The 25,277-nt window shown below is 38.9% G+C and overlaps 1 protein-coding gene across 1 annotated transcript; it reads left to right on the top strand.

Moving 5' to 3' along the window:
• Positions 1-6,742: 6,742 nt before the first annotated feature.
• On the top strand, positions 6,743-21,980 carry LOC104594898 (uncharacterized). The gene is made up of 3 exons (XM_010255443.3): positions 6,743-7,075; positions 7,165-7,583; positions 20,575-21,980. Exons 1-3 carry the CDS (start codon positions 6,911-6,913, stop codon positions 21,014-21,016), a joined length of 1,026 nt encoding a protein of 341 aa, XP_010253745.1. The 5' UTR covers positions 6,743-6,910; the 3' UTR covers positions 21,017-21,980.
• The last annotated feature ends 3,297 nt before the right edge of the window (positions 21,981-25,277 follow it).

Raw genomic sequence — 25,277 nt, forward strand, 5'->3', positions numbered from 1 at the left:
TCGATTGGATTGGGTTGGATACTTGGATCGGGTCGTGTAACCTATTGGGCCTTCAAGTCCACAAGAACCAGAGCCCTGATTCCATCAAAAGCAAAAAAGAAGGGGGAAAAGTGAGAGAGAGACAGAGAAAGAGAAAGAGAAAGAGAAAAAGTATTGACAGTTTACGGGCCATGATGAGAAGTTAAAGTTTGGACTGTGTTCATGGATGGACGTTGGACTGGTTGGAGCAACGGACCATCATTGTGTCCATAAAAGGAATAAAAAAATGAAACTCGTAAGTACAGCCTCTATTAGGGAGATGCTAAACATTTGAACCCAATAAGGATTTAAGGATTTTCAAAACAAAAAAAAAAAAGGTTTAAGGGCGGGGCTAAAGTTTTGGGGAACGAGATGCACGCTACCTGAATAGCTGCAGTCATGATGAGTATGCATGAAAGCAGCAGCTACCGCGTGCGTCACTTCAATGTTATGTCAATGTAATAATAACAAAGCCTAAAAGGTTATTTCATTTATCTTTGGACTTCGAGTTATGAGTTTTGGTTGGATAGAGATATCTAAATATAATGATGATCATGTGTTTTAAGTCTTTGGGTTAATCATCTCAGAAATCTGAAATTACAGTTTTTTCCTATCCTATCCTATTCTGTTAGTAGAGTTTCTATAAACTTTATTCTACTCGTGAATTTGAGAATTCATTTAACCTGTACGGTGAGGGATTAGAACGTATAGTTGATGTGGACTCTTTATGAACTACGTTCATCGTGAGCGGTAAATTAGCAAAATGAACAATGAAACATTGAGTTGGAAGATATTTATTGGCAGGTGATCCCGACTTTGAAGCATTTCCTGTTTCATAAATGATGAAATGAGATCCAAAGGCTTTGGGCCAATTCCCAACAAAATACATTCCAACATGATCTGATACTATACATCAGATACGACAAGTCTTACTCTCTTGTAATGGGTGGTCTTCAACATAATGTGCGCAGCATCAGATTATCTTGGAAATGTGTTGGAATGGTTTCGTTAGTCTCATTCTGAAAGCTGAATACAAATGCCTAGAGTGTAAATCCTTATATTTTATATTGTTTTATATATTTGTATTTGTATCTGTATCATTTTCATTTTCAAATTTTAATTAAGTTATATGATACAGGGGCAGAGTACGGACATGTGGTTCAGCAATCCACTAAAAGACAAATTAATAAGCGATCCGGTTCAACTAATTCAGCCGTAATCAAATGGGTCCTTCTCCCAAAGGAAGTTTCCTATGAAGGTTAGCTTAAATTTAGGACCTGCCCAGCAGTGGGCCTAACCCGAATGGGGTAAGCTCAATTTTGCCGTAGACTAAGAGTCTAAGACCGGCCATTCATATCACTACTGAAGTTTAGGTTGCTTTTGTTTTTGGTGTAAATGAAAACCAGGGAAAATTGTACACCGGTTTGGTTTGAGTTTTCTTATGTTTGTTTTAAGTGTAAGTTTTATATCGAAAACTGATATAAACTTCATTTAAGGTGGAGTTTTATAGAATACTTCGATTTTATTAGTGTAATTTTTTATATGTTTATCACTTTAACAATTTATTATATTTAAACCGATCGATTCACTTTTCAATCGATGTACTTTTACATAAAAAGAAACAAAAGCAATCTTATTTAATTTTCATTGGTTTACATTTCACAAAATGTATTTTTATATTTAACAACTTGTATTTACAAAATGGATAGGAAAAGTGAGTAGAAAATCTGGGCTCTATTATTTCACCTTTTGACTATGGCTTTTAATCCATTTACATGCACGATGTCCAGGTCATTTCTCAAAGCTGCACAGATTTTGGGCCAACATGTCAAGCAGGAGTGGTCCGAGGCCCACAGTTTACCTCTTGTCCTTAATTTAGGATGATCAGTCCTCTACAGTCATCAACCAGCAGAAGACTTTCAGCTGGCACAAAATTTGTGTTTTTGAAGCAAAATATTTCGACAACTGTCAAAAAGGAAAGTTATATTTAAACTCTTCTGAAAATAATGCCTTATAATATATATATATATATATGATCCAAAGATTTCGGATCATTACTTGTGTGTGTGGGCCCTCTTAGATGGGATTCCTCCAATGAAGGGTTCTGATTTTCTGAATATCTGCCACATGGCAAATTATGATAACCCCATACTACAATTAATGGTCATCTATCTATCCCCAGACTTGAGCTCTTAGACCATCATAACCACACGGATTAGATGTCACACCCACCTTATTATTAAGCCCGTAGACCATCATCAAATTTATGTTAAACAAATAATACAAGTGGGTCGATGACATGAGTAACAGTTCATCATTCGCTCACTACTCCTTTACAAAAAAAAAAAAAAACAAGAATATGCCCCCCTAATATTCTTCAATGTAGGAGATGTGTACAAGGATAATCAAATTATTCTGACCATTAATGTCCCTTTCAAATAAAACAAAGTGTTTTGTCAAGTTTATCAAGCCAAAATCCAAAGAGTGATTATTTTTGGAAAAACAATGGTGTTATCCATCAAAATAAAAAAAAAAAAAAAGCAGAAAGAGTAAATCTTCTTGGGACATTGATCTGTATGGATTAACTAGGAGAGCAATTAAATCAAAGCCTTTGATTTATTGTCATGGCCCACCTTAAATTAGATGAAGAGACTTATTGGCGAGGCCACTGCAGTATACCGAAGAGGCCATGGTTTTCTGTTTTAGTCACACGCTACAATATCGTCATAGCAAAAGGGAATTCGGCTTAAAATATCACAATGCATCGGTGGATATTGTATAATAATTTATCGGTTTCGCAAACACTATCTATTTAATTAGATTAAGACTTTTTTAATATGTTCAAATGTTAATATTCACCATAATATATTTATTTGTAAATGTAGCAAATTGAAAAAAAAAATTAGAAAGAGTTATACATTTTTTACGTATTTAGTATATCAATAGTTTGAACCATGAGTGTCCATGTAAAAAAATCCAATATAAGACAATAAATTTTGAGAGAAAAAAAATGGATACAGTTTTAAAGAAAGATGGTTTTAGAATGGAAGAGAGAAAGTACAAGAAATTTAAGGAATTGGGAAAGTCAAGGAGGTATAATGTAGTGATTGGTGATTCGCCTCATGTCTGGATCATTGCCACTTTTAGGCCCAGTTTGTTTTTCGGTAAGTTATTTATCCAGGTAAATGCAGTTACTTACCCAGGTAAGTGCATTTACCCATGTTTTTCTATTTCTCATGTAAACAAGGCAATGACCATTTTAGCTATAAAAATCTATTATTAAATGGGGTTTTTTTGTCTCATTCAAGTGTTGACAACTTTTCCCCTAGGTGGGAAAGCTATTTATCCACCTAGGAGATGGGAATCACTTGAACTTTCCCTGATCTCTACATAAATGTGAAAAAGGAACATGTCATTCTTGGTCAATGGAAACTAAAATCCCATTGACCAATTTCCCCTCTCAAAATATGAAAAAAAACGCCCCCTAAAGATTACAAGTTGGGTTGTCCGATTTATAGAATTTCAACCACATAGAGTTTGGGTTAGGGTGTGGGTACATTGAAAAGTTAGAAGTTTCCAACCCAACCCAACCCAACCCAAGTTGCATCCCTAATTACTTTGATTTATTTATTAATTTATTTTTCTCTCCACTATATTCTTTCTTCTATTACACTTGACAATGTGGTAAAAAAGAAAAAAAAATGTATATAAATGAAAAACAAATTTGTGAAAAGATAGAGAGGAGACGTGTGTTGGAAAAAAAAATCACCAACCTTTTTTTTGAAAAAGATATAAAAATATGGTGAAAGCCATGGACCCATAAGGGTTCCAGTTGCTGGATATGTCACCCTCTATGACAGATTCTCAAGCTTTAACACAACAGCCTCTGCTGACTTACTTGTAGTAATTTGCAAGTAATCCCTCAAACAAAGTGATTCACAATACTCAAGCTTTTGGACTCCCACAGGTCACAACCATCATTATTTTTTGGAGGAAGAGATTTCAAATGACCTTGAACTTGAGCTTGCAGATAGATTGCAATGTGGGATCAAGGGCTCCTTCCTGTTATTTCATCCTAAAATCACAAACTACCATACACTACTTGAATCATATTGAAAAACTCTTTTGCATATTGAAACCTCCGATAGAATTTGTGGTAAAGGGAACTTAGCTATTGTAGCCTCATTACCTAATTGGTACTCCAATATCAAGCAAAATTTGAGTAGCTTTTGGAGAGCAATATTTCATTTGTATTGGTATAAAAGCTTCAAATTAAAACATGTTTCTGTATGATAGAATTTGTGATAAAAGAGATCTGGGAAGTATTTAGAGTTCAATGGCTGCACGTTACATCTAAATCTTAACCATTGATATTAAAAACATCTTTACTTTTTCATTGATTCATGTTTCATAAACTATATTTCATGTTTAACAACGTGTGCTTTGACGTTTAACAAGGCATGAACCAAAGGTATCATTGGTCCACATCTTTTACTGCCCGGGTGCCAGAAACTATATAGCATTTTCTTTAAGAATGAGTGTAGGGCATAAATTGGAATTCAGATCTCCTACCTACACCTACCCACATGGCACTACAGCTGTGTATTGGGAAATGGCCAATACAGTTGTAATGAGGTGTGTGTAGGAGATCGGAACTCCCTAAATTGATGCACCAACTATCTTTCTGAAAAGACACACAAGAAAGGAAGAAATGGCCTTCTAGGATGCTTTCAAAAGGCCAAAAGCAGTCACCACACATCATCTCCTATCGAGGCTAGCCCCACAACATGATCAAAGTATTCTGGTGATGGTTGAGCTAGCCAAGGATGTCATGTGGCAACCTCCGTGGCCATTCTCTTTTTTTCCACGTCAATACCGTGTGACATAAGAACACGACTAGGAGGGAGTGTCCTGCATGGACAAGGAAGCGGACTCCGCCGGGGAAGAGAAAACCTCCCGAAGACCTCGGCGGACAACCTCATCTTGATAACTCTGGAAGCCCTATCCATCTAGAACATGGACATCTAACTATAAATAGGTATTCCCCGCTCAAGGTAAGAGACTTTTTGAAAAAACACTTTGAATATCTCTTCGGCCCGAACCAATATTATTATCCCAATCTGCTCAGCCCAGCCACCTCTTTCTTTACCAACTAACTTGAACGTCAGAGTATCTACCCGAGGAATAACTCCTCAGGCCTCTAACCTTTCTCCTGGTTATAGATCTCAGTGTGCGACTTCGTCCATTCACCTCGGCCTCATCCAGTTGACAATATCATCTAATTGTGCCATCGATTAAGAACACCTCAAATGGGACAACATCATAAAGTTCCATGATTTCAGCTGTATTTAAATCAGATGTCCATCTGGGTAGAGAAAATCATACACACTATAGAGGCTACTTTACCATCTTGATGACTAAAAACTTCCTCAAATATTCTGGACCTGGATTTCAAGAGACTTAGCTATAATCTCGAATATTGTATTGATATATAAATTCTTTCATGAATCCTAAACATTGAATTAAGTTGGTTCATTAATATTGTTTGCATGTTAAATTCAGCTTTTTCATCGATTCATGTTTTCCGAAGTGTACTATCAGTCTATCACATAACTGTCTTTTATCATATGATGATGCGGAGCATACATCATAGATTTTGCCTGATGATTCAAAACGTTTCTGCTTATATCAGCTCCACCAAAACTGGACAAGAAACGGTAATGCAATGCCACACTCTTATCCTCATTCAAACACTTGAGCAAATTCCGGCCAGTTTTCTAGGTCATAGATGAGAAGTTTAGATAGTCTATCAATCCAGAAGACAAGAGATACGAATCCAATGGCACCTCATATCCTACTACAAGTTGGTAGATGGTAGTAGTACTAGGGGTGAGAATGGGCCGGTTCAGTTCACTTTCATGGCATAACCTAGAATCTATCCTGTAAGGGTCGATTCCAAGTTTTTAGAACCAAAACCTATCCTGTGAAGGTCAGTTTCAGGGTTGATTATAGCCTTAGTGGTCCTGGGGTCGATTCTAGGGCTTACCCATGGAACTTGTACTTTCTTTACTCTCTCCATAGTTTAAAACTTTCTATTGATTAAATTAGATTACTCAATATGTAGATAATCATTATATGGTTAAAAACATAAATTAAATTTAAACTTTGTAAATATTACCTTTTACACTACTTATTGTACACATTCAAATATTAAAACAAAAGCAAATGATCAAATCACTTAAGTAACTCAATGATCAAGTGAGACCATGGCCTTCGTAATCATGAATACTTGGATCCAAATCTTCACATCCCCAAAAGTATACTATGGTTTATTTCAAGGCAAATTCAGTTTCAACAATATTGGTTCCACTAAAGCCAATCAAGGCCGGTTCGGGTAGGGTAAACCCCTAGACACTGGAACCAGTCTGAGTGGGAATCGATTCTAAGAATTTGAAATCAGACCCTATTCTATAACAAATTAAGTAGGATCAGTTCAAAGCTGACTTGAGGCCAGTTAGTAGAACCTATCCATTTGCTCACCCGTAGATAGTACCAACAAAAGCGACTGTGGATATGTGACAATACACGAAAAACCAATTTAATACGGGTATCTCGTGAGATAGACATCCATTTGTTAAAACTTACATGGGCCAGAAGACTTCTAGGAGATTTGGGCTTGGCATTTCTTATGGGTCTAAATGGATTCTTCGGGCCCATTTCTAAGCCCCGACTTGCGCTTCCTTCTCCTTCCCCGTGGCCCCTTCTTTCTCGCTATCTCCAGTCCCGCACCAGCGCACCTAGTGGAAATTTCCGGCCAAAAAAACTCAGATAAGCCAAACTGCAAACGCGCGCAGAGACAGAGACAGACATACAGAGAGAGATAGGGAGAGAGATGGGGGTGGACTACTACAAGATTTTACAGGTTGACCGAAATGCAAAGGAAGATGACTTGAAAAAGGCGTATCGGAAACTGGCCATGAAATGGCACCCAGACAAGAACCCTAACAACAAGAAAGAAGCCGAGGCCAAATTCAAGCAAATCTCTGAAGCTTACGATGTAATAACTCTCAATCGTCAATCCTATTCCTTCTTCTCCGCCCTCGTTTGTTTATCTACTTGTTTATTTGTTTATTGTTATTTGAAAAGGTTCTGAGTGATCCACAAAAGCGAGCAGTCTACGACCAGTATGGCGAAGAAGGTCTCAAGGGTCAGGTCCCACCTCCAGGCGCCGGTGGGTTCGCCACGTCCGATGCCGGTGGCCCCACGATGTTTCGGTTTAACCCGAGGAGCGCCGATGACATATTTTCTGAGTTCTTTGGCTTTTCGAGTCCATTCGGAGGGATGGGAGACATGGGTGGGTCGCGCGCCGGTGGCTCAGCTTTTCCGAGAAGCATGTTTGCTGAGGATATTTTTGCTTCATTTAGGGGCGGAGCAGGAGAAGGTTCTGCTAATGCACCACGTAAAGCACCTCCAATTGAGCGGACACTCCCCTGTAGTTTGGAGGATTTGTACAAAGGGACGACCAAGAAGATGAAGATTTCGAGGGAAGTTGCTGATTCCAGTGGGTGGGTTTCTTTTCTTCTTTTCTTCATAATTCTTTGTCGGATTCGCAATTCATGGGTACCTTACATTAACCGATATGATTTTAAAATCGAAAACAGGCTAATTGAAGTACAGATGCATTTGTAATACCTTTGCATGGGCTTCTTCGACTAATCATTTTGACATGGTTGGAAACTTGGAACTTGGAAATCCTCATATTCCTAGAGAAAGAAACATATTGCTGATCGATTGTAATGCAGCTATGCAGTTGGTTGTCTCATATTTCTCTGTTTAATTTTCTTTTCTATAATTTTGTGCTTGTATTATTTTGTTTTAGAATAAGATCTCTGATATCCACAGAGGAAAAAATTAGTTATCATTGATGAAATAGAAAATTTATAGAGGATCTGGTTTATTTGATGGCAGAACTATGGAAGAAATATTCAATTTGGATCTTATGATTCAGATCAGATATGTTCCAAAATTATTTGCTTCCCATGATTGAGTCCCTTTTAGGAAGTACTTTTAGTCCTAGTTTGAATTTTATAATTTATTATTCCAATTTAAATATTGATGGATTTCACCATATCTTTCCACATTAATCTCCAAGATTTACTACAAATTGATCCTAGAGAAATGCTCATTAGCACTATGAATGTCCCAGACATGAAGGAACATTGAGTGGGCCCATGGTGCTAGAATTCCTTATAAAACCTATTGTGCTATTTCTAGATAGATTCTTTTTCCTATTTTGGCTTTATAAAATTTAATGAAAGCTTCATCTGCATTAAGAGCATCTCTTTGCTATTGTTAGCTTTTCTTCAGTTTTTCTAAACTTGAAAACAAAAGGATAACCTTCTTCCAATGATCCAATCAAGTAGAGTTGAAGTCCTTTATATTCAGGAATATTTTACAAGATTGGTGATATTTAAAACAAATTTCCCATTAGAAACAAAGTAGAAGGATAACCTTCTACGAATTAGGTTTTGATCAGATGGGTGAGAGAGGGTTGTGATGGTCCCTGGATGCTTAGACATAGTATTTGTGCGGCTAGATCTTTGGCATTCTAGGCGAACATCATGTTTAGATGGATTCCAAGATATTCGGACCCCCTGGCTGATAATTTAACAAGATAGGGAGTCAACAGACGTGAGTTATTCCAATCTGCTATTATACGGTAGACATGATCTTGGGATGGTTTGTTATTGTTTTTTATCTGCTTTTAGTTCTTTGGCTACCCTTTGGTTAAGGTTCGAGGGTTAGTCCTCACTCATTAAAGGGCTTTCTATACTCTTCATTTTTAGTTGCTTAGTAATTTTTTTCCTTTGCAGATAAAGAAGATCCTGGTTAACACATGGTGATGGGAAAAGTGGATATGATTTGGGATCATTGCAGTTTCACTCAATTAGATACAAAATGAACTCAAGCAATTACAGTGGGGATTTAGGTTTTCTTTTTTTCCCCCTTTTCTGCCCTGTTCAAACATTAGTAATGTGTTAAATCTAAATAATGTGGCACAAGAAGTTGAAAGGATGAATAGCTAACACTAAAGAAGCAAAGAATATGTAATGGTTGCATTTGTGAAAGAAGGGACATATGAAGTATATTAGGTGGTACTTTTTGGACGTTCACTTGGCCAAGTTGGTTGGAATGTTCTCTTTGGGTGGTGGTACCTTTGCTGAAGAAACATTTAGGAGATTGGAAGACGAGGATAGTGATATGACTGGAATTAATGTTGAGCCTAATTGGATAAAGGTTTTAACCTTATCAAGTGGGATGTATTCGAATTGAAGCAAGAGGTGGTGCAAGATGGGGAATCCAGGAAATTATCAAAAAAAGAAAGATGGGGATTGCAGGAAGCTGGAGTGAGGTTTGGTTAGAAGCTCTAGGTTCAGGCAGTGATTTAAAAGGCGCGCCTAGGTGCACAAGCGAGTCGCATTTTAGGGTAGGCGCCTTGCCCAGGTCCTAGGTGCAACACTTTCAAAAGGCGCACCAGGTTAGAAGCTCTAGGTTCAGGTAGTGATTTAAAAGGTGTACATAGGCGCACAGGTGAGGGTAGGCACCTTGCCCAGGCCCAGGTCCTAGGCACAACACTTTCAAAAGGCGCACGCCTGGTGCGCCTTGCGCCTTAGCCCAGGCGTGTGCCTTTTGAAAATTTTACGCTTTTTTTTTTTGCGTTTTTTGAACCTAGTGGCTGTATTGGGGGCATGGCACAAAGGTGACTCGTAGAATCAGGAATTTAATATGTTTTACATCACATTAGCTACTTGTAGAAGTGCAATTGAGGAAAAAAAGAGATTGTGGGTTTTACATGCTTGAAGATGTTTTATATGTTTGATTTCATTATTAAATTTTCATTTCAATATGCTTTACATGTTATGGTTATGCATTTGAATTTTAGATAATATTTTTTAAAACATTTATTTTAAAACTTAAGTTTATATTTTTTATTAATATTATGTTTTTTTTTGCATTTTTTTGGATTTTTTTGAAATTTCTGACATTTTTTCTATTTTTTACCTTTTCTTTTGTATTTTTGCGCCTTGCTTTAAAAAGGCGCTTCCCTTGCCTTGCGCCTCGGGTGCAAATTGGCCCCTGTGCCTTGCACTTTTAAAACACTAGTTCAGGGAGGAGAAGGGGTTGGAATTGGTTGGAATGGTTATGAGCTGACTGTCTGGTTTGGTGTGGTGGACTAAATACTGTTTTCTTTGGCTGCTTTTAGTTTGGTTGGGTTGCATTTATTAGGGACTTTTGTATAACAACTTTTGTTTTAGGGGGGGGTGTATATAGAGTTGTTTAGTTTTGATTCTTCATTATTGTTTCTTTTTTTGCTCAGGTCTTCAATACTTCTTCTATGCCAATTGTTTTGCAGAAAAATCTTTGTTTTTCTATAGAAAATAAAATATGGATCAGGAACTCCAGATTAGAAAACCATGATAAATCAGATTGCATTGCTGCCCTCCTTCAAAAGAGAGCAATTGTTTATATGAAGGGAATGCCTGCTATGAAACTAACACTCAATGGAAGTTAGGTTGCAATTTTATTATTATTTTTCTTGTTGAAGTAGAATGTCATAAAAGACTAATGGCCCCATGTTGATGAACTTGGACATGGATGTGGACCTATAAGGCTATAATTAACTTGGTTATGGGCAATCAGAAATAGGGGGCACTATAAGGGATGTTGTTAAGTTACTCAGTTTCAGTTGGTTTTGGCTTTCCTTTGAGGGCTGGGATGCTTGATCTTCTTCAAGGTCTCAGATTGATCTGTTCTTTCAATTATTGGAATTTAATTATAGGAGAGTGCCAGGTTGCATCATCTTGATTTTCCTCTTTAGTGGATGGCCCTTGGATCTATACTTGATTAGAGGCAAAGGCTGTGGTATCTGACTTCTAACATAATCTGTGCTTACTCTCCAAACATTTCCCTTAGTCTTAGCCTCAGGTCAACCATGTGGATAGCTTGAGTTCATTTTGCCTAATTTTTTCTAGTCTTGGGCTTAGACAGTTGAAGGCTTGGTGTAGACAATGGTGATGATGATATATCTAAACAAGCCAAGGTTATCAAAGTTTGACTCAGGCTTGTTTAGCTAAGCAAGGTAGGCTTTGAGGTTGAGATTTGACTGAAACCAAGTTGGGTTTATTCTCAAACTAACATTAAAATGGATGATGATAACATTAACTAAACAGGTTGAAATGTTCCAATGTAAGTGTATAACTTGGATCCTATCTTCCCATAAGTGCTTCCCATGTAGGAGAAACCATCCATTACTTGACATTGTTAAATTTTGGGAACATGTTTGGGTTGGGAGCTCCCCTCTTAAGGAACAATTCCCCTCTCTTTTTGCACTTTCTGACCTAAAAAATGAGCCTTTATCCTCATTTGTTGTTCCTTCTAATTCAAGTTTTGGGGTTGACTGGGATTTGGGCTTTAGGATTGTGAGCTAAATAGTGTTCTGGCTTTACTTCAAATCCTTGATGGGGGGGGGGGGGGTGCTTGGATCCTTCTAAACATGATAGTAGAATCTGGACTCTCTCTTTCTATAGCTCCTCCTTTGCTTCCTTTTTCAAGGTTTTAACTCTGCATAAATCTAGCATTGGTCAACCTTTTCCTGTCAAGGAGATTTGATGTAAGCCTATTCCACCAAAGATTAGAGCTTTTTGCTAGGAAGTTATTCATGGAAGAATTAATACCTATGACCTGCTCAAAGAAAGAGAACTAATTGGTGCTTATCCCCTCACTGGTGTGTATTGTGTAAAGCCAATGGTGAGACTTGCTATCAATTATTAATCTTCTGTCCTTTTGTTTTATGTTTCCGAGAATGGTTCTTCTCCTTGTTTGGGTGTAGGTGGAATCCCACAGCTGTCGTGCGAAGCTTGTTTGACTTTTCCTTCTTTGGTGGGCAAAAGAAAAGGGGAATGGGTATGTGGAGGTGCACAAGGGCTGCTATTTATTGGACTATTTGGGAAAAAAGGAACCCAAGGAATTTTCATGGATAAGGAGAGAAGCAAAGAAGCCACCATAGAGACTATTACAATTAGAGTGGCCCATTGGCTGAAATCTTTGGACATCTTTTCTTCTGTCTCAGTGAATGACATCATCTTAAACTGGAAGGAATTGGCAAATTTTGCTCCAATTAAGGATATTAGCATTCCTACTTGGTCTCACCAAAGCTCAACTTTGATGGAAGCAGTTAGGGTAACCTGGGTATGTCAAGAATAGCAATGTTTAGGGATGAAGAGAGAAAAAAATATTGGCTTTTTATTCTGGCCCTATTGGAATAGGACATTCTCTAATAACTAAAATTTTGGCATTATCTGAAGGAGTAAAGAGGGTGAGATCTTTGAACATTAGAAACTTAGTTATTGAAGGGGACTCTAAAATCCAAATTGGTTGTGGGATGGTTACTAAGTGAGGAGGCAAAACTGTGGAGTTATAACAACGAAAGGAGGAAATTCAAATGGTTCATACAAAATATGGAAGTGAGAATACGATGGGTCAAAAGGAGTGGAAATTCCTTTGCTGATGCTCCTGCTAAACAAGGGGTGGGTAGAGATCAGTTATTTTGGGCACGGTTGTAAAAAGAAGAAAAGTTGTTTCGGGGAGAGAGAGAAAAGGGTTTATCTCTCATTGCTTGTATGTCTTTTTTGCACCATTGAGCTTCATTTCTAATATACTGATAAAAAAAGAAAGAAAATCACATGACATTGTTACTAGTTTCTTCCCCTTCCCCTTTTGATTGTTAACACAGTAGCATATTTAATTTGTAAAAACAAACAAATGAGTTGTGCCAGGCACCCCCCAAAAGTGAGATTAGGGTAGCCCAGCTGCATAATCCATCAGAACCCCTCTTGTTTGACTGAATATGTCCTCAGGTTCCCTTTGGATGTTATCCCAATACAAAGAATCCCCATTAATACCCCATTCTGCTGGTGCGTCTGCCATACACATCTGCTGATCTTTGTATCAAATTGTATGCGGTTGTTAAGTTAGTTTCGTTTTAGAAGTGAGATTTGTTCTTGTATTTCCCTATTCTTTGCCCAGATATGACAAAGGACACGGCTGGATATGGTATCTGATACAAAATTTAAACTAAAAGTTGAAGTATCCAACATGATTCACACCTTTGTACAGGTATCTGGGCATCATTAACTTTAGGGAACTTGATATTTATGTCTTTATTCCATCGTGTTCTATTTTAATTACATTTTGGTTACTAATGTAAATAAAAAGGATATTATGAATTGTCCAATCAAAAGCTATATGATCCTATTGATGGTCAACACTGGGCATTATTAGGGCAGGCATGACAGATCTTCATGTCTGTCTGCCCAGGTGTTGGTATTCGGGGCAGAGAACATTTACTTGGCTATGCATGGTGATTGAAATTTATATCAAGATTGTGGATAATGACAAACTTATTGACTTGTCTATGCATATCACTTTCTTGGACTGGCAAAATAATCTAGATGTCCTGATAGATTTTCTCCTGTTACTGATATTAAAAAGAAGGCCATTACTCGGTGCAGTGGTAAAATCTGGGGATGACAAGCATGAGAATGTGGATTCAAGTATGAGAGCAGCCACTTTGCAGGAAAAAATGCCAAAGCTTACACCTGTACCCAATCCACCCCTCCCAAGACCCTGGATGGTTGAAACCAACATTGGGTAATTGCCCCTTACTAATTAAAAAGAATCGTGATCATTTGCCAGTTGGATTTTTTTTTTTTTAATCTCAAGTTCAACCTGGAGTTTGAAAATTTATGGGCTGATTTCCACTCTATGTTACTGAAGCTTATGCTGGACAATATTGTATGGCCTCCATTCTATAGTGTTCAAAGTTTTGCCAAAATGGACGCATGGACCTTATAATTTTCTTGGTTCTATTGAAGTGACTAGAAATTTGTACTATTTTAGGTTTGGAAACACAGTAAAACTGACTGGATTATCTGATCTCGTGAGCTTGTTTTTCTTAGTTAAGTATGGTGATTGTGCTCAGTTCTGTGTACAATGGTTTTTGAATGTGTGTATGCATGGCAGGATACATATACACATTTAGGCCCAAACTAATTGATGGTATGAGCAGCCCTTGACTGAATGGTTCCCATGTTTGTTTGTTTGTTTGATTTTGCTTATTTGGAAGTTGGCTGGGAGGCATTCACTGGGTTGGGCTGGGTTTGGGCAAAGTATGCAAGGCACATTGAGCTGGTTCTGCCCTTGCCCTGGGGAATCTAATTGGGTCCTGGTTACTTTGGGTTGAGGGCAATTCTAGTCAAACCTGATATGTCAAATCCCCTATGCTAACCTTAACCCAACCTTCAAACTAAAGTAGCCAGCCCTAACAAAGCCCAGTCTGAATTCCTCAACCCTAACCCAACCCAAAGGTGTGGCCTTCTTGGAGCTTGAATACCATCATCAATTGGTCTTAGAGCTTAAAATGAGTTGCCATTGTGGAGGTTTTCTAGATTGTTTATAATGATCCAACAAGTAAACCTTTACACAACATTTTATTTTTAATGGTAAGACATAGGTAGCCTTGGAATGGTCTGAGCTTGTTGACTTTGAGGTTCCAAGCCAACCTATCCTTGACCAGGCTATTAGCAGCCTGATCTGGACTGTTACAACAAAACCTTGCCTTAGGCCCACATGATTATGCAGTCTGAGATGCCTGTGAATCACCTCTACAATTGAGTGAGGTGAAGCAACAGCATGTGTATAAGAGTTTTTTTCTGATTTGCTCGATTAGAATTTTGGGCCTTTGATTATTGAAGAGTTCTTTGCACAGGGGGCTTCATATATATAGGTTGATATGCAGGCCAAAGCCCCCTAGTGGTTGAGTATGAATAATGAAAGGGGCACTGCAGATTTTATTTATATATTGAATTTATTGATATCAGCTATTCTGCTTAGACCATTTATTAGAAAAGAATAAAGAAGAAATGACCATTGGTTTAAAATGTCCCTAATTTCCCTAATATTTTCACGACATATTTCCATTTCCATGGGTAACGACACGAAATTTTACCAGAATTGACCATTCATCAAAAAAATTTTACCAGAATCGACATTTCCCCAATGAACACTATGAGCACTATGTGGAGTACAAGAGAGTTTCTGCGACATATTTCCATTTCCACATCCATGGGTAGCAACATTAAATTTTACCAGAATCGACATATTCCCCAGTGAACACTACCAGTACTATGTGGAGTCCAAGAGATAGTATTATAACATAAGTTGGTGACAATATTGTAGATATGGGAAGTAACAAGGTTATTGTTTACCTAACTTAAATGATTACCACTTGGAGCTAGCTCAATATTCATTTCAAACATGAAGTTAAATATTATTTTTTTGTTTGTGTAATAGATCATTTGGTTGGTCTATTACAACCATTTACATTTTCTATGAGTTAAAATTTTGCTTTAACTCATTCTATCATGAAGCTCTGAATCTTAAGGTTTACGGGGCAACTTCAGAACATATTCTTTTGTCTATAACCTTAGTTTCTTAGCTTTGTTTAATGATTTGGAACAACACAATAATTTAAAAAGGTGTGCATATGCTTCTTTATCATTTCATAAAATACCATTCTATATTTTGCATATTTTACAATGTTTCCACCATGTCTATAATTTTTACAATATTTCCATATGATATTTCCAACATTTCCGACATGTTTCTTATATTTGGAATTTTGGATGACTGATATGTCCACCAACATTGACATTTTAAACCTTAAATGACAGAAAGAAGAAAGGTTAAAATAGTTTACTCTTTCATTATATCTGTATGGACTAGTCCCTTTGCTACTCTACCCTAACTTACATACAAGCCCCAAGGAAGACACTAACTAAATAGATGTACATTCATATATAGTCTTTTTTGCAATTAGATGCTCCTGCATCACTATTATAGATATATTTATTTGGCTGGATTGCAGTTGCTATAAACCCTAACTAAAGCAATAGCAAGTTTGGTCAGAAACCTTAGCTTGAAAGGAGGACTACAATCACCAACCACCATACATGCATATTTGGTTAAATTTCTATCGCCATTGCAATTGAAGGTGCGTTTCATTTGTGGATGAGAGAGAGTATCATTAGAGATGCTTACCCCCCACCCCCACCTTTTTCCAAAAAAAAAACATAGAAGCTCTATTAATCACCGAAGACTACAACCTTTACAATAGGTGTTTTTTTTTTTTTTTTGAGAATGTATTAGTGGACAACTTCTTAGTGATCTATTTGTAGACAGAACATGTGATGTAGCGCAATCCGGCTACTCCTTGCAGGAGATGATCTGGCTACCAGCAACGACGGGCTAGATGAACCTGCAAGAGATGAATCAGAGAACCCGGGGTTGTTTACTGGGCGGGGTTTCTCCGATGCTTAAGTTAGTTCTTAGTTGTGAGCTGAAAATGATTAGATTGTGAGAGAGCTAGAGAGCAGAGATTACGCCTCTCTTCGCCCCTGGGGGGTGAGGCCTTTATATACTGGAGTCCTCGCAGGTTTGGTGGAGTAGTTCCTAGATCCCCACTGTGATGGGATCCGTTTCTGTGTTAGGTGGGGATAATGTCACCAACCGGTAAGGTTGCCCATTTCCTCCTGAATCGGGGAGTGGGTGAGCTAATATAGCCATTACAAGGCTCGATCCCGTAAGACGCGGGGTACGATGGTGAGATCCTTGGAATTATCATGCAGTAGTTGGTGAGCATCACCTGAGATCGTGTTCTTCGGACCCGACCTGTTGTGAATGCCGAAGTGCCTTAGTACCGAGGTGGATTCTTCCCAAGGTGGTCCAGCTGTCCGAGCTCGATCTGTAGGGGACTTGGTACCGCTATCTTGGTCGCGATCTGGTACCGAGGTGATCTTAGTTCGGGATGATCTCGGCTCGAAGTAACTTTAGTTCGGGGTAACAGGGTACCCGAGGTCGCTTTGTAGCGAACTGACCACGCCGAGTTGTCACTTTATGTTGAGTCATGTCCATGTGTCGAATTGACCATGCTGAGCTGTTACTTATGTCGAGTCACGTCCACATGTCGAACTGACCATGCTGAGTTGTCACTTATGTCGAATCACGCCCACGTCTCCCTGTTACGAGGTCGGGCCAAATCCACCCTCATCATTTGTCCCCCACTCCTGAGTTGAACGTAACTCGATGAAGGGAGTAGATTGCTCCTCTTGGCCTGAAATGACTAATTCGATGAGCTCGTAAGCGTCGATTCAATTCCTTGGGCTTTGGGAGCGACTCGCAGTCTACTTCCTTACCCTTGATTTTGCCCATGCCGAAGAGGCGACTGGGTCTTATGCGGTGTCGAGGTCTTTTATCAGTTCGGCACTTTAGCCCTTAAGCTCTGGGAGCGACTCGTATTCCACTCTCCTTGATCTTTGATTTCGCCCATGCCGAAGAGGCGACTGGGTCTTATGTGGTACCGAAGTCTTTGCCAGTTCGACACTTTAGCCCTTAGGCTTTGGGAGTGACTCATAGTCCACTCTCCTTGATCTTTGATTTTGCCCATGCCGAAGAGGCGACTGGGTCTTATGTGGTACCGAAGTCTTTGCCAGTTCGGCACTTTAGCCCTTAGGCTCTGGGAGCGACTCATAGTCCACTCTCCTTGATCTTTGATTTTGCCCATGCCGAAGAGGCGACTGGGTCTTATGCGGTGCCGAGGTCTTTTATCAGCTCGGCGCTTTAGAGCTACGACTGCACTGCATCAGCCTCGTTAGTGATGCCGGTCACTCACTCCTACAAGAAGCTACTGGGAGCTTCGACTTATGGGGGCAGCACTATTGACGTTTGGTCACCAGTTCGCACGGGAGCCTTGGAAGGCTCGACCGGCAAGGGCGTTCGTGCAGACCGTTGGCCGCCAACTCCCACGGAAGCTACGAAGAGCTCATCTTGTAGAGGGTACCTCGCGAAAAGGACTGATGAGGGTTTATCCGAGTTGAAATAAAGTCGGTAGAGCTGCTTGGTCTGTTTTCCATCAACTTCCTACTTAGTCTTCGAGTTCATAAAAAATGGAAACTAGAAAATGAGAGCTTTAGTTTCTAAAAGGTGAGATAAAGACGGTGCCAAATGATGTAGCGCAATCTGGCTACTCCCTGTAGGAGATGATCTGGCTACCAGCAACGACGGGCTAGATGAACCTGCAAGAGATGAATTAGAGAACCCGGGGTTGTTTACCCGGCGGGGTTTCTCCGATGCTTAAGTTAGCTCTTAGTTGTGAGCTGAAAATGTATTAGATTGTGAGAGAGCTAGAGAGCAGAGATTATGCCTCTCTTCGCCCTTGGGGGGTGAGGCCTTTATATATTGGAGTCCTCGCGGGTTTGGTGGAGTAGTTCCTGGATCCCCGCTGTGATGGGATCCGTTTCCGTGTTAGGTGGGGATAACGTCACCAACCGGTAAGGTTGCCCATTTCCTCCTGAATCGGGGAGTGGGTGAGCTAATATAGCCGTTACAAGGCTCGATCCCGTAAGACACGGGGTACGATGGTGAGATCCTTGGAATTATCATGCGGCAGTTGGTGAGCATCACTTGAGCTCGTGTTCTTCGGACCCGACCTGTTGTGAATGCCGAAGTGCCTTAGTACCGAGGTAGGCTTGTCCCGAGGTGGTCCAGCTGTCCGGGCTCGATTTGTAGTGGACCTGGTACCGCTATCCTGGTCGCGATCTGGTACCGAGGTGATCTTAGTTCGGGATGATCTCGGCTCGAAGTAACTTTAGTTCGGGGTAACAGGGTACCCGAGGTCGCTTTGTAGCGAACTGACCACGCCGAGTTGTCACTTTATGTCGAGTCATGCCCATGTGTCGAACTGACCATGCTGAGTTGTTACTTATGTCGAATCACGTCCACGTGTCGAACTGACCATGCTGAGTTGTCACTTATGTCGAGTCACACCCACATGTCTCCCTGTTACGAGGTCGGGCCAAATCTGCCCTCATCAACATGGATTAAAAAAAACTGTGAAAAAAGCTTTTCCACTTGAATTGTTGGCCCCTCTCAAAGGTCACAACTCTGCTAACCCACTTGATATTTAGTTTAATATGCCTTGGCAACCACCTAAAACAAAGTTTACCGATGGGGGATATGTTTAAGTCTAGTGGAGTTAACCCACATGATATATTTACGTCTATTTTAAGACCTTAGGCTGTGTTTGGTTTGAAGGAAAAGGTAGGGAAAGGAAGGGAAAGGCAAGGAAACCTTTACAAATCTTGTATAGGTTTTCTTGCCTTTCCCTACCTTTTCCTTCAAACCAAACATAGCCTTAGGATATGTGAAGTAACAATGTTATTGTTTGCCTAACTTAAATGATTACCACTTGGAGCTAGCTCAATATTCATTTCAAACATGAAGTTAAATATTAGTTTTTTGTTTGTGTAATAGATCATTTGGTTGGTCTATTACAACCATTTACATTTTCTATGAGTTAAAATTTTGCTTTAACTCATTCTATCATGGAGCTCTGAATCTTAAGGTTTATGGGGCAACTTCAGAACATATTCTTTTGTCTATAACCTTAGTTTCTTAGCTTTGTTTAATGATTTGGAACAACACAATAATTTAAAAAGGTGTGCCTATGCTTCTTTATCATTTCATAAAATACCATTCTATATTTTGCATATTTTACAATGTTTCCACCATGTCTATAATTTTTACAATATTTCCATATGATATTTCCAACATTTCCGACATGTTTCTTATATTTGGAATTTTGGATGACTGATATGTCCACCAACATTGACATTTTAAACCTTAAATGACAGAAAGAAGAAAGGTTAAAGTAGTTTACTCTTTCATTATATCTGTATGGACTAGTCCCTTTGCTACTCTACCCTAACTTACATACAAGCCCCAAGGAAGACACTGACTAAATAGATGTACATTCATATATAGTCTTTTTTGCAATTAGATGCTCCTGCATCACTATTATAGATATATTTATTTGGCTGGATTGCAGTTGCTATAAACCCTAACTAAAGCAATAGCAAGTTTGATCAGAAACCTTAGCTTGAAAGGAGGACTACAATCACCAACCACCATACATGCATATTTGGCTAAATTTCTATCGCCATTGCAATTGAAGGTGCGTTTCATTTGTGGATGAGAGAGAGTATCATTAGAGATGCTTACCCCCCACCCCCACTTTTTTCCAAAAAAAAAAAAAACATAGAAGCTCCATTAACCACCGAAGACTACAACCTTTACAATAGGTGTCTTTTTTTTTTTTTTTTGAGAATGTACACCTTTCCAATAGTTATCATTTGTATGTTTAGTATTATCCTAAATTTTCTTGGAAGAGCAACCCTGCCCCATTTCCACTGAACTCTTTGGCAGATCCACCTTAACAGGTTGGTTTGGTTCATGTTGCCTAAGCATCTCCATTGCCATTCTTATATTTGTACAAGTTATTAATTAAATTACCATAATATATACAACCTAAAAATACTTATTTTTTTCTTGGTGTCTACCAGTAACTTTTTCTCTTGGTTTTTCAATATCTTCTTTCTGCAGGAGACCCACAACAGTAGAGGAAATTCTGACAATAGAGATCAAACCAGGCTGGAAGAAAGGGACAAAAATCACATTCCCAGAGAAAGGTAATGAGCAGCGAGGTTTGATACCTTCAGACTTGGTCTTTATCATTGATGAGAGGTCACATATTGTCTTCAAGAGGGATAGCAACGACCTGATTGTCACACAGAAAGTATCTTTGGTTGAAGCTCTGACGGGTTACACAGTACAGTTGACAACACTGGATGGACGGAATCTGACCATCCCTATCAACTCTGTCATCAGTCCCAGCTATGAAGAAGTTGTTAAAGGTGAGGGAATGCCGATTCCCAAGGAACCTTCCAAGAAGGGGAACTTGAGAATCAAGTTCAACATCAAGTTCCCCAGCCGGCTTACATCTGAACAGAAGACAGGCATCAAGCGGTTGTTGACATCTTCATGAATAATGGTAGTAGATCTTTGCTCTCCTCATGCAAGTTCTATTGCATTTTTCCTTTGCTGCAATTTTCAGGTATGGAGGTTTATGCACTGTGCTTTTATTTATGGGAGCAACTATTGCAAGGTTATTCAGTATGTACCCATATATATCTTCTCTTTATTTGATGATTGGGTTGTCTTTTTCTTCCCTTGCCATCATTATGGCAAGACAATTTATTTTTTCTTTTAGGGGTTGGTGGTGGTGGAGTTCTAGAGTTTCTTTGTCTACTAATTGGAAGACCTGATACCCCTTGCCTCACTCCCCAAGAAAAAAAAAAAGAGAAAAGAATATATATTTGTGGGTATGTAATTAGTCTGTCCCTGTCTGTAGTGGTGTCAGAGCCAGGTCAAATCTTTTGGTCCTGAGTTGCCCCCCATGTCAAGGCCATTAGACTGTGTTGGTACAATCTTTCCGTGAAATTCTTGTGAAAGGTCTGGATTGTTGCTATGATCCTTGTGAATAGTTCACCTTATAGTTTCTTATTGCTTATTAGTGTCGGATATACTGAACTCAAGAATGTGGGTTTAATTTAAGCATGGATCATATTTATGTCTTGTTACTACAGCTTGACGGCCGCACTATGTGCAGAAAATCACTTTGGCTTTGTTTTGTCTTGGAGAATTTTTCTTAGTCTTGTGCCCTCCAAGCAACTATTACAAATCTGGTTAGGCTTTTCTGTCGACGTTTTGGCAAGTACTGCAGTGATTAAGAGTGAAGAGATGCAATGAAATATTTGCAGAAACCGGATATCTTTACAGAAAATTTTCTGAGTATGAGAACGGAAATGAACTCCATGCCTAATTTGTAAGGGAGGCTTTAATACTTTTGTGCTGATTGGAAGGATCTTCTGTGAGCTATAGAATTGTGTTGGAAGAATTTTTAGTTTTTAATCATATAATGGAAATGATTCAGAGGGCAGTTTCTTGCAGACTGAGCTTGTATTTGCCAGGTAAGTAGCATCCTGATGATGTCCCATTGTCGAAAACTAAGGCGGTCATGACCTGGAAAAGGGCCAAATATCCATTAGTTACAAATATACCTGAACGGTGTGAAACTTTCAGGTTGTGGTACCAGGTACTTCTTGCCCCTTGCATTAAGCATTGTAAATAATGGGTTAATGGCCAGCTTATGGAAACTGACGAGTGACGGCGACTGTTTTTGTTTGGACACCATACGTATACGTTTGATTGGTAGCAAACTAAAGAGCCATCACGAAAGTTAAATTTCTAGGCTAAGGCGGCACTCATCATTTACCATAATACCTTGCCTATTTTTTTATCATAATAATAAAGTTGGTAAGAAATCCCGTTCTTCTGGGAGCTTGAACTTTTAGGCTCAGTTTAGGAGTACAAATACAAATATGTACAGTGCAAATGCATACAAAATACAAGGTTTTGCATTCTACATATTTGCATTTGTAGTTTGTACTCTTTCCAAACTAAGCCTTAGAGACGAAACTTTGTAAAGGCAAATAAAATCCATGGGGCACATGTGGGGCGCAAATCTGAACTCACTTCACACAATCACTCTGCCCATGTGCTACCACTGTGCCACATTGCCACTATACTATAAATTCTCTCCCAGATTTCTCTTTGCTGGAATTCTTTCTCTTCTCTTTGTTATTAAACATCTTGGTGTCAACGGTGGCTCAGTTGGTGCATTGGATGAATTGTCCCAGCAGTGGTTCAAATCCCACTATTATCATCTCTGTTAAAAAAGAGATATTGATGTGATGTTATACTCTTTACTTAAAAGAGTAACGACTCCTATGAGGTGTCAAGCAGTGATTAATACCAAAAAAAAAACCTAACCTGGTGTCATGCAAACTAGCTTATCTCAATGTTGTGCTGCCACTCTGCTAGTATAAACCATTGTACCTTCACCAATATTGATAGAATCTGATGACTTGCATGTTACTCCTTCCTTTACTTGCGGAAAGATCTGGTTCACCGATATGGTGGGTAAAGATTCATTTCTGTGATTTCCTATGTTTTTGATCGACCAGTGCATCTTTTCATCTTGGCAATCAGCTAGAAAGGTGGGACTGTGTGTGTGTATTATCGAATCTTCTCAACTTCAGTTCATCAACATTAAGGACCCGTTTGGGAGGGCTTCAGTGTTGATTGAGCTGCTTCTGACTTCTGAGGAACTATCGAAAATACAAAATAGCTTAACCAGAAAATTGATTCTACAGCTCATGGAAGCCTATTTTTTGGCTTTTCAGGTTTTTCAGCAAACACGATTCCATGGGTTTCTATGTGGGGCCTATCTTGCATTGCAACACTAGAAGCCACTGCATGAAAGCCCTCTCAAATGAGTACTAAGCACAAATTGTTCTCCTTTGGCAAAGAGCCTTCAACAATGGTGTCCATTGAAATTGGAGTAGGTCGAGTTATAGGATGTGCGCCTACTCTGTGATATTGGTGGTAGATGGATAAGGTGTTATGGGTGGTTATTGGGTTGGCCTTCAACCTGCACAAGTTGAACTCACCCAATTGTCATCCCTACTTTTGATCAGCAGTAGTATATCGAGTCTCTGCTCCACGTCCTTCTAGTCCTAGATTCCCCCAACTCAGAGCACAAACTCCCTGCATGGTTGCCACTTCGGCATAATTGAAGAGAAGGTCTATATTCCAACGAAAGGGTTGTGGATCGCTGCACCTATCACATAATAATCTATAATCAGTGGCTGACAGTAGCTTAGGCGGTAATTCACAACTCTTTACCAAAATTTCCTTCCTACTCATATATGAACATGTGGTCTCAAGGAAGAGGACGTTCGCTGTTAATTAGGTTTCAAATGGAAGTGACTTGGATTTGAGGATGAGGGGAAGGGAAGAATAAAAACCAATTCAACAGCTTTGCAGCTCAATAAAAGGGAAAGAAAAAGAAGATGACATTGAAGTAGACATGTAAGAAGGCTGACCAAGTCAACATCAAATTGCTATAGTATATCTCTATGCTTTCTAAATGCATCATTTTGTTCATTTGTTCCTTCTTGTTTTGCTGCTGCATTTGGTTGCGTGTAAAATAAAAGAAAACAAACAATTTGATTGGAAATGATTTTCATTTTCAATATAAAAAAAAATGAACCATTTTCCTAATTTTCCTTATGTTTGGCTTATCTTGAAACTGTAAATAGTAAACCTAAATAGTTGAAACATATATGGGTGTTATTACCCTTTTGTGGAAAATTATGTACATAAGGCTGCGTTTGGAAACGATGCAAATGGAGTGTAAATCCCGGTTCAGGGTAAATTTGCGTTCAGGTTCATTTTTGCCTGTGTTTGGTAACATTACATTTATGCATTGACAAATGACAGACCAATGCATATTTACATTGATAATAAGATGTAAAAGTACATCAATAAAAAAGAAGTAAATTTGCATTCGAGTGGATTTTTGATAAAAAAAAAAAGCATATACTTTTTTGAAATTCATGTTTGCATCAATTTCAGCTAAAAGTCTGTTTGGTAAGAAGGTAAATCTGTCAATGCAAAACTAACCCAACTTTGCAATTTATATGAACCATTTTACACTTTACATATTTGCATTCGCACTTATTTGCATCATTACCAAACGCAGCCTAAGATCCTAAAAACAAGTCATTTTCCATCTAAAGCCCCAGTGAGAATAAGTGACCCATCACATGTTGAAAGGTGGAGACATTTTTTTTGTAATTAAAAAAAGGTCAAGAGTCGGGGACAGACCAAAAAATTGAAGTAGTGAAAAAATAATATAATAATAATTCAGATAAATAGACTGCACTCCACCTCAGAAATCTGAAATTACAGCCATCTCTTAGTCTACTAGTAGCCCCCCCACCTCCTATAAACCACATCCCGCCCATGAATTTGGTATCAATCCATGGTCAGATTCATCCCACGTGTACGGTGGGACTCAAATTTTTTAGGTGAACTGAACTATAAAAACCCCATAACAGTGGATCTAGCACTTGTTACAAGCGAATAGGACCACGATTTAGATAGGGTTCTTGAAAGCCCATGAACCTACCACCACACATAATCACATTACGCCCTATACCTCTCAATTCACTGCTCACAAGTCACAGCACACAACCCAGGAGTACCCAACATGTAAGCTTTCTAGCAGACATCATAAGGGATTGAAACTAATGCTTGTGTTAGCAATGGACTAAGTTAGAACCTTGGGAAGCTTTCAGAGCAGACAGGCACACTCATCAAAGGGGAATAAGGAATATAAT

Source organism: Nelumbo nucifera, chromosome 2 (genome assembly GCF_055504915.1).
Source record: "Nelumbo nucifera cultivar China Antique chromosome 2, China Antique-T2T, whole genome shotgun sequence".
NCBI lineage: Eukaryota > Viridiplantae > Streptophyta > Magnoliopsida > Proteales > Nelumbonaceae > Nelumbo > Nelumbo nucifera.